Source organism: Mycetomoellerius zeteki, unplaced genomic scaffold, assembly GCF_001594055.1.
Source record: "Mycetomoellerius zeteki isolate Tzet28-1 unplaced genomic scaffold, Tzet1.0 scaffold1157, whole genome shotgun sequence".
NCBI classification, from domain to species: domain Eukaryota; kingdom Metazoa; phylum Arthropoda; class Insecta; order Hymenoptera; family Formicidae; genus Mycetomoellerius; species Mycetomoellerius zeteki.
In genome coordinates, this window is record NW_017256081.1 from 46,307 (window position 1) to 57,287 (window position 10,981).

The window sequence follows — 10,981 nt, forward strand, 5'->3', positions numbered from 1 at the left end:
TCGTTTCTATTCTTTCTATAGGCGCGCTCTCATTAGTACAATTTCAAACTTTAATATCTCGATTATTATTACGGATATCGCTAAACGGTAAAGGACTTTTATGTTTATTTCGATCCCATCTACCTTCCTATGGGAGATTGTAAGAGTGGGGCTGGACACCCTGTATATATATATATAATTTATCTTTTACTATATGTATTTGTGAAGGAAATAAGAAAGGCGTTTTATATTGGTGAATGTTCTTTTTTTTTAATATTACCTTAGTACAAGAAGGAAGTTTCGTATTAGCAAGTACATGAGAAAACGTATCGAATCGATGAAATAACATAGCACAGAACTGGATACCTAATATACTGACAAATGCGACGATAAATAGGCATCCTATCGGTTCAAGTCTTAAATATTCTTTTGTTAAATGTACCTATACAAAATTGATACATGTAATTTTAATTATTTATATAAGTTTACAGTTTTAATGGTTATATAATAATTTAATTACCAAATTATTAAATTTAAGAAACACTTTAGAAATAAGCAAGTTGAATTATTTGAATTGTAACATTATTAAATGTAATAATTTGTAATAATATGTGAAATTATTGCTAACGAAATATTTAATAAGATTTTATTATTATATATTTACCTCATTTTTTTCTGAATAGTATGTAATATTGTACTTCATTCCAAGTGGCCATTGCAAATGCAGTCTATCTTTGTTTAACTGCATAAGGAACACAATTAGTACAAACAAAGCATTTAGCATGAAGAATTTTGATAAATATGCATCACGACAGTTAATCAGTTCTTGAGTTATTTTGTTCTAAAAAGAATACAAAAATTAAGGAGAAAAGAGAGAGGAAGAGAAACAGAGTAAAAAGAAATATTCAAATATCTTGATAACAATAAAATTATCATCTCATTGTTATCTTAGAACATGAGTGGTATATATGGAGATTCGATAGCTATTCTTCAATGTTCAACATCATGTAATCACAAATAAAATATTATATTTATATCATATTCTTTTCTGTCACATATTATATTCTTATTGTTCTACATTTGTTATTATCTCACTCATATGAATTTGTGAAGCAAAGATGACTATCTATCCTTTTCATACATTTTGAATAATATTTTATAACATACATATACAGGGTGGACCATTTTAATTTATCCAATCGATGTTCTCAAAATCTGTAAGTTTAAGCCAAAAATGTTTCAGACAAAAGTTTTATAGTTTTAAGAAGGAAAGAAGTTGGTGACCTTGGTTGACCTTGAGAAGATGTCCTTAAAATCAGGTCAAGGTTACCTAAAATTTTTTAAATAAAACTCCCCATTTTTCATTGCATGTTCTTGTAGCTTACCTCGAGAGCTTTTCAAAACACTACAATAAAATATTTTTTTATTAAGTACTTTGCGAGTTATAGGACTTGAAAGTTACAGCGCCTGCATTAGTAGGACGACCAGACGTCCGATTTTTTCCGGACATGTACTCTTTTTTTTTTTTAAAGCGTCCTGATACATCCGGCCGGGTTTTTAGCGTGTTCAAGTGTACTCATTGAGTGTACCGAGAGAGAGAGAGAGAGAGAGAGCGCAAAATACATAGTAACGATTACTACGTATCTGTAATAAAATTTAAAAACGATCAGGTATTATTATATCATATTGAAGCCATTTTTTTGCTAATATTACTACTAAATACATGTTTTCATTGCTAATATTACTACTAAATACATGTTTTCATGTTTTTAGGATTTTTCAATATACTCTTTTTCTTCTATTTTTGAGTTTAAATATATAACTTATTTTATACTATATAATTTAATCTAAAATGTCCTCGTTTTCGTCCTTTTGAATCTTAGCGTCCTACTTTTGTACTACCTTCCAATCAGAAATGTCCTAGTTTACCTAGATTAGATCTGGTCACCCTAGGCATTGGCATTAAAGGTGTCCGACCGACGACTAAAACCTCTTGAATGTTGTTCAGGATCGTGACTTGGATAACATTTGTTAAGATCAAGATCATTGGAGGTTGTTCCTCTTATTTTCATTTTTACACTAAAAATTCATTTCTACGTAAAAATGAAAATAAGAGGAACAACCTCCAATGACCTTGATTTTGACAAATATTATCCAAGTCACGATCCTGAACAACATTCAAGAGGTTTTAGCCGTCGGTCGGTCACTTTGGGCAATGCTAATACCGGCATTGTTGTAACTTTCAAGTTCTATAACTCACAAAGTACTTAATGAAAAAATATTTTATTATAGTGTTTTGAAAAGCTTTCGAGGTAAGCTACAAGAATATCCAATGAAAAATGGGGGATTCCATTAAAAAAAATTTTAGGTAACCTTGACCTAACCTTAAGGACATCTTCTCAAGATCAATCAAGGTCACCAACTTATTTCTCCCATGAAACTATAAAACTTTTGTCTGAAACATTTTTGCCTTAAACTTACAGATTTTGAGAAAATCGATTGGATAAATTATAATAAAATGGTCCACCCTGTATATTGCTTAGATTGATCAATCATGTCATGTCAGGATGTGTGTGTACATATTAAAATATGGTTATATACATATCAAAAGTATATAACAATAAATTTTATTTTGCCTATTTTCCTTTCTTTTTTTTTGCAGGATAAAGAAAATCCAACTCACTTGACTCTCTTCATCGCTTTCAATTGGTTGCAAATATTTTCCAATCAGATCTTTCCAAAATTCCTCTTCATCATTTGACAGAAAATCCACCACACCTCTTCGCAGTCTTTCGTCTTGAAGCCAATAAGGGCTAATGAGAAAACTAGACCGATCCTGACTCGAGGTTGCTGACTCTTGTGTTAAAATGTCACTTTCGTCATCATCGACATCCTTGTAGAGGACATTTCCTTCATCACTTTTATCAGTCATATGTTGTAACTCGATTCCTTTATGTATTTCTTCTTTTCTTGTTTCTTCCATTGGAAAATATGGAAATATATTAACATTAGAAGATTGGGTAACGTTGTTAGCTTCTATGTTTGCTGCATGTAATCTGTAATCATCAATAATTGTTATTATATCTGTATTGCACAATATAAATTTTAGAAATAAAAAAACAAATAATTATGTGTATATCTTGAATCTGTCATGGTAAATTGATAAATAGGAGCAATGTTACAATGAAAAAAAAATATTAATAAAAGTTGAATATACTAATGATTCTCGATGAGTGAATTTCATAATAATTGTAAATAATAAGTCCATCAAACCTGTCCAGTAAGTTCAGACGTTTGTTTATCTGTTGTATAGACTCGTTAATTTCATTTAATCGCTTTTCTTCATAACTAATTCCTGAATAAACGCAGCAGACACATTTGAAAAGGTTCCCCAAAGAAAATTCTAATGTACCTTTTTCATTTTTGTTTTGCTTATTCCTTTGTCGTATCATGAATTCGGATATAGTATTGATTGCTGCAGATCTCTGCTCATCTTGAGGAACCTTTTGTCATTATAATTATAACGTTATCATTTTCCAAAGTTTCTTTGGGGGGGGGGTGTGTGTGTGTGTGTGTGTGTGTGTGTGTGTGTGTGTGTGTGTGTGTGTGTGTGTGTGTGTGTGTGGTATGACATCTTAATTAGTTTTCCATTAATGTATAGTTTCTGCTATGATACTTAAATCAAAATTAAAAGACAGTAAACTTACGACATTCAGTTTTTTCGAATCACGCGTGCCCCATGTAACATTATGCACATTGAAGACGGAAAAGATGGTTAACAACATGTACATGGATGGCACAGTAATGTAATAAATAACACCACACAATAGGCAAGTTGCTTCTTGAGGGTGTAACAGACCAGCTATTGTCATTTGACACGCGACAATGAAGAAGAGAAGACTGCTGGGTGCGAGCCATCCATCTTCGGCAATTTGTAACATAATTCCTACCAGAACGACTATCATCACTAAGCCATATATAGCGCTGATAATCTCGGCTACTAATAACTGCAAATCCACGCCAGTAATGTACTATAGATAGCAAGTATGTGTATGATGATGCCGTTTAGTTCATAATCATCAATTAGTCTAGTACAGAGTTGTAGAAAGAACTCTCTATATACTCATTATATCTAATAGTTTCAGCTGCATTTTCTTGCCCTCTCTATTTAAGGTAAAAGTAATATAAGACAATAAGCGATCTCACATAAAATCCATTCATGAAAAAGATAAGCTATTTAAAAGGAATTAATGAACATTCTGCGAAGCCACTTATAATTTCACATGTTATGTTTTATAATCCATTTACTAACCATATATGATATAATATATTCTTCCCTTCATCTCCCCCCCCCTCTCATCTCTCTCTCTCAATTAGGAGTAGGAATAATGAAGATGAAAAAAGCTACAATAGGACCAGTAAGCAGGAAAATAAAAGTCGAGCAGATAAATTAAAGGCTAAAGTAGTGAGAGATTTAGGAAAAAAATATGTAATACAAACACCGGTGTTAAAAAAAATTGAAGATAAGGATATGATGTAGAGAGAAAAGATGTTGAAAATGAAAAGGAATTTTGGAAAAAAATAGAAGAACAAAACGAATTCGATAGAAACAGTATTAGAGGCAAAGTGGCATATAGGTCAAATAATGATAAATATAAAAGTACGTTGATAGTAGTAGAGATCGATGCAAAATCGTGTGAAAAAATGTTAGCGTTAGGGACAATAAAAATAGGATGGAAAATTTGTGAAGTGCAGGATAATATAGGCATTTTAAGATGTTATAAATGTAGCGGTTACTATCATATGGCAATTAACTAAAAAAGAAGAAGTGTGTGGAACTGCGCGGGTAAGCACAAGACTAAAGAATGGAATAATGAGGTTAAAAAATGCGTAAATTGTGAAGACAAAATTATAGGATATTTAAAATAAAAAATATAAAATCGGATTACGCGGCTGATACTATCTACTGTCCATGCTACAGAAGAAAATATTCAAGGTTGGCAACGTTATTTAATAGATTTAGTTTTTGTTAATATTGATATAAATGTAGAAGTGAAGTATGAACCCAAAATAACGGATCATTCAGTAGTGGTTACATACTAGAATGTGAGTGAATGAAAGAAAAGACAAAATAATTGAATATAAAGACTATAAGCGAATTGTGATAAGAAGGAATTTAAGAAACATATTAGTATACATACTCGTACAGTATACATATTAGTAAGATTGAAGAAAATATCATAGATAAATTAGCAAATGGAGTTATAAGTAGCATTGTCTAGTGTCTTGATATCGCCGAAAAAGATAGTAAACATAAAAAAGACGGATTGAAAAACAATGGTTTAATGAGGAAATTCAGTAAATTACAGAGGAGAGGGATAGGACACATAAGGAAGCTCGTTTAAGTAGGAAAGACGATGATTAGGAGTTATATACATATTGAAGAAATAAGGTAGTTAAGGTTTACAGAAAAGCAAAAAGAGACTATTTAGAAAGGAATTTGGATGATAATAGGAAAAATCCACAACAGGTACTTAAAGAATTAATAAAGGGAAATCCACATGATACGACTCTAGGTAGGTTAAGGAAATACAATATGAAACCAGAAAAATCTGTGAGAAATATGAAATAGTCAACGAATTTAACAGATACTTTGTGGAAAGTGTTAGGTCGATGAGAGACGAAGAGAATTTGGAGTAAGGGATGTTAACAGATAATAATGGAGTATTTGAAAAATTTAATGGGATTGAAATTGAATATATGAGGAAAGTAGTAAGGAAGCTAATAAACAAATGCGGTACAGAATTTAAAAAGGAATCTCAGTAGTAATAATGAAATGGGTAGTGGAAACAGCTGGTGAAAAAAATTTATCACTTTACTGAATAGATCGTTAGAAGATGGGATATTCTCTAGTGAGTGGAAGGAGGCAGTTGTAGTCCCAATACCTAAAGTAAAAGGATCGGCAAAACTAGAAGATTTTAGACCAATAAACAAGCTGCTAATATATGAAAAAGTACTGGAAATATAATAATAGTATACAAACAACTGATGGAATTTCTAGAACGTAACGATCTGTTTAGTGAATGTCAATCAGGATTTAGGGAAAAACACTCGTGTGAGACGGCTTTGCAGTGGGTAGTGTCTAGCTGGAAAAAAATATAGAAGGAAAGTTGATAGGAGTAATTTTTTTTAGATGGTAGACAGAGAAATATTATTGTTAAAACTAGAAAGATATGGTATAAAAGGAATAGTTTAGAAGTTATATGGAAAATAGGACACAGAAAGTAAAATTTAACGCGTGTTATTGGAAATAATAAAGGTAGGAGTAATCTCAGGAATCGGTGCTAGGGCTGGTATTGTTTTTATTATATATAAATGATATAAAAGAAAGTATTGTTGATAATTGTGAGTTAAAGTTATTTGCAGATGATGCATTAATTTATACGACTAAACATGACAGTTTTGAGATTAACGAATGACTTAAGGAACAAATGAGAAGAATAGAGAAAGGAAGTTAAGGAATAGATTAAAACTGAATATGTAAGCAAGACAAAAGTAATGGTGATTAGAGGAGTTAGAAAAAAGGTGGCTGAAAATAACATTGAAATAAAAATAGGGGATGAAGTATTAGAAGTTGTTAGTGAAATTAAATATCTAGGAATAATAATTGATAAAAACTTAAATTTTCACATTAATTATATAAGTAAAAAGATAGGAACAAGACTGGAAGTGTTAAGAAGAATTAGTGATAATTTATCATCATTAATGAGATGTACGAATATATAAATCATTTATTGCCCTATTGTTTGATTACTGCCTTTCAATGTTAATAGGAATAAATAAGACTAACTTAGAACACTTATACGCGCGGGGTCTACAATTCAGGGTTGGCAAAAACCCAGTTTTTTCCTGAAGAACCCAAATTTTGGGGATTTTTGTGGGTTTTTATTGTAAGACTCTAGTACAGCCATCTATTGTTTTAAAAGCGTAGTATCTGTTCGACAAAAACATAATCTCAAAAAGTCGTCCAACAGGTATTACCAGGATTTAGGATCAGCATTTTATTAATATCATTTATGTTAAGCAATCATTGCAACAGGTTTCCGATTAATTTATAGATAAAAACTAATTTAATTCTTAATGTATGTTGTAATAAACTAGTTTATTTTTAAAGATCCAATAAACGCGTTGCTCGTGTTTTTTGACCTATCTAATTAATTTTTGCTTAGCAATCTCGAGCTAGATATTTTACACATTTCAATTTATTTGCACGCAGGTACAATGCGTTCTAATAACTATTTCCATTTAAATTTCATCGTTATTATTTTAATTTTATTTATCAATACTTCGATGATCATGAGGCTTTAATTTTGAAACGTTGGATTGATATTAATTATAAACTTATAAGAGCTATATCACAGGTACATTTTTAAAAATTATGTATTTCTAATAATGTTTTTCCATCACATTTTTCTAATAATTTCTTTCACAACTTACAATTTAAACATTATAAGGCGAATCAAAAATTAGATAAGATACTATATTATTCAAAGAAAAAAATTTTTTAATTAGAAATATTTGATTTATATACTATAGATTAATTCATTCTCTTAATAGACTTAATGTTTTTTTTTTCATCTAATTTATCAAACGTATTATCACAGTATGTTTGGAATGATTTGGTAAAACATTCGATTTCTTTTGAAAACTTTCGAAAAAAGATTGCTTTTTCTCGCCATCCAACGACGAAATAGTTAAACTCACTTGACAATAAGACGACGTTAAAAATTTATCAAATTTATATAACTTTATTCGTAATGTTAAATGTATTATGTTCAACCTATGATATGACTTCATGTTTTTAATATATTGTATCTTTCTTTCCAATGTTTAATTATAATTAAACTAACATAAATGAATTGAAATATATAAAAATAAAATATCTAGCTCGAGATTGCTAAGCAAAAATTAGTAGTTAGAAAGGTTAAAAAACACGAACATCTTTTTTAGTTTATTGAGTTTTTGTTTAAAAATGTGAAGGTATATTAATATTATACAAAATGAAATTTGACATGCATCTGGGTTTTTGTAAACTCGGTTTTTCTGTGCCAACCCTGTCTATAATACAAATAGTAACGGTCGTAGAGTCTTAAGTCGTAAAAAATTGACTAATTATAGTTGATCATTCTTTTCATATTCGACTGTGATTAGTCAATTTTCTACGACTTAAGACCCTACGACAGCTGCGACTTCTATTGTAGACCTCGCGTTACAGAAACTACAGAATAGGGGATTGAGAATAATACTTAAGTGTAATGGGCAGAGTGAGGATTAAGGATATGCTAGACTTCAAGGATATGCTGCACTTCAATTTATGTCTATTAAACAAAGAATAGAAACAAATTTAATATAAATTTGTTAATACATAAAATGGTAAAGGGACTGTCCGCCAGAATTATCTGGCCAAGAAAATAGAAATCGTGCAAAGAGAGGGCACAATACTGACAAGGCAAGAAGAAACTATAATGGTCGCGTTCAGCATACTCAACTGTTGTGGAGCGGATCCATGAACGTTCGCTGCTATTGGTGTATTCTTTTAGATCATCCAATAGCAGCGAGAGTTCACTGATCCGCTCCGCAACAGTTGAGTCTGCTGAACGCGACCATTGATAGATGTAAGACAAGGGAAGAACAAAAAATGTTACTGCCATAATGGATTTAAAATTTTAAATGTACAATAACCTATCGCACACACAGGAGATAAAAACGGAACAAAATTTACAGGGTTATAAAAGGGAATTAGCAAAGCACATTAGATAAAATAGTTGTATATAGCTGTTAAGTTTATTTTTGTTTTTTTTAAATTATTATTTTATTTTTGTTTTCCTCTTTTGCTTTTTCTTGTGTTTCTTATTAGAATATTTGTATGCAGAATAATATGATGATTGTTATTTTATTTCTTAGGATATAAATTTGTAATATCAGTTTGAAATTACTAAACTGATAAGCAAAGATGTGATATATAAGATGTGGTATACTCTTCTTATTAAGCGCTGTATAATGTACTTACTAACAAGGGACGTCACCCAACTGTCCGGCACCCATTTGATTCTCCGTGAAATATGTTGTTAAACACAAAAATCTAAGAGAGAGAGAGAGAGACACGTATTTTTTTATACGTGCGCTAACTCATGTTTAAGGATAAAACACCCCTTTGAAAAAGAAACGGTATTTCTATTTCGAACCGAATACCGTCGGAAGTATAAATAGAAAAAAATTTTTTTAATAAAAGTTGTACGGTTTCAAGAGTACTTCAATGTCGTAAAGAAAAAAAAATTTTTTCAATTTTTTGTTAAACAATTGTTAATGATAGCTACTAGAGCTAATAAAGATATCTCTCCCTCTCCCCCCCTCTCTCTCTCTCTCTTTCTCTCCAAATATCTTTGAAATTGCTATTACTTTTTTAAAGAGACTAATTCGAATTCTATACCTGCATGCGTTCCTTGCAAATAAAACAAACTCCGACAAACATGCCAATTGGGATTAGATTGTACCAAAAACTGGTCCAATTATCGATATGAAATGCGGCGACGAATGCGCCAACCAGCATCAAAAATATCGTACCTGGTCCTAAGATCGTACTCCCTACAATAATACTTCATGATTTAATAGATTATTGAATTATTATTATTATATACATACCCATTAGAATCCACTGGTAAACAATGTACAGCCACGAGATATCGTTATTCACATTTCTCGTCTCTTTAGCAGTCGTCAACAAGTCGAAAATATTTGCGACAGTAGAGGGAATCCATCTTCGTCGTTGTATATAAAAATCTTTAAAGTGTTCCGGTGCGTGTGTATAAGCATCACTTGCTGCCGAATATTCGACCTGATAAAACGAGAATTAATCCAAGAACTATATACGCTTAATTGTATATTCTTATACGCGCGAAGCACATATGTGTAGTTTTGTTAGATTCAGTTAAATGTTTTTATAATACATAATAATGATGCATAATACTGATAAAAATACATTCTTCTTTCAACAAATTGCTTTTTCCAAGAGAATGATTAGAAATTGTAAAATATAATTATAAAATCACAATTTTAATCTGCTTCAATATTATAAAATAATACATTTTTAAAATATTTAAATTCAAAATAATATTATACATTTTTAAAATATTTAAATTCAAACAAAAGTTCCAAAGAATATTAATATAAATGCTTAAGATTATTACTGTGTTTTAATCTTTCATATGTGGATGCTTTAAGAGGAAAATATTTTAAATGTAGTATCCAATTTAATAATTATTTGTTCAAAAAAAAATTCTAAATAATATACAGAACAAGCCATTTTAATCAATACACGCGAATATCTCGAAAAGGAGAAATTTTTTCAAAAAAAATGTTTCAGACAAAAGTTTTATGGTTTTAAGGAGGAAAGATGACCTACCCTAATAAATAAAACTTTGGTAAAACTGCATATTACCGAGAACCTAACCGATTTCAATGACCTTGACATATATTGTTAAGGTCATAATCTTGAGTAACTTTCACCAAATTTTAGCCATCGCTCGTCATTCATTAAAAAGTTATTAACAAAAAAGTTTGGTAAATGATGTCTCTTTTTTACTATATAAAATAGAAATTTTCTGCTTTAAAATATATTTTACTTTCTACGTGAAGCGACTCTCACCCCACCTCTCTCTCCTGCTTAATATCTGATGTAAAATATATTTTAAAACAGAACATTTTTGTTTTATATAGCAAAAAAAAGACGTTTTTTAAACTTGTGTTGTTAATAACTTTTTAACGAATGATGAGCGACAGTTAAAATTCATTGGAGGTCAGACTCAGGATCATGACCTTGACAACATATTTTAAGGTCATTGAAATTGGTGAGGTTGTGCAGGTAATGTGCAATTTTACCAAAATTTTTTATTAATCGCAAAGAAAATAATTAGACCAATAAATAAAAGAAGGGCAACGAGCC

At 30.4% G+C, this 10,981-nt stretch overlaps 1 protein-coding gene across 2 annotated transcripts in view; it reads right to left on the reverse strand.

Annotated features, from left to right (window-relative positions):
- The window catches only part of LOC108729430 (uncharacterized), an 18,443-nt gene extending 8,696 nt beyond the window's left edge, over positions 1-9,747 (reverse strand). Inside the window, exons 1-7 of one of the 2 annotated variants that reach the window (XM_018458552.1) lie at positions 9,682-9,747; positions 9,470-9,624; positions 3,687-3,986; positions 3,253-3,482; positions 2,663-3,035; positions 644-721; positions 260-421 (exon numbers count right to left, since the gene is read on the reverse strand). In XM_018458552.1, coding sequence (XP_018314054.1) covers positions 260-421; positions 644-721; positions 2,663-3,035; positions 3,253-3,482; positions 3,687-3,986; positions 9,470-9,624; positions 9,682-9,685 — 1,302 coding nt within the window. In that variant the 5' untranslated portion in view covers positions 9,686-9,747. Of the gene's footprint in view, positions 1-259; positions 422-643; positions 821-2,662; positions 3,036-3,252; positions 3,483-3,686; positions 4,326-9,469; positions 9,625-9,681 lie in introns of those variants that run through there. The other variant, XM_018458560.1, reaches the window with a different exon arrangement.
- Between the last annotated feature and the right edge of the window lie 1,234 nt (positions 9,748-10,981).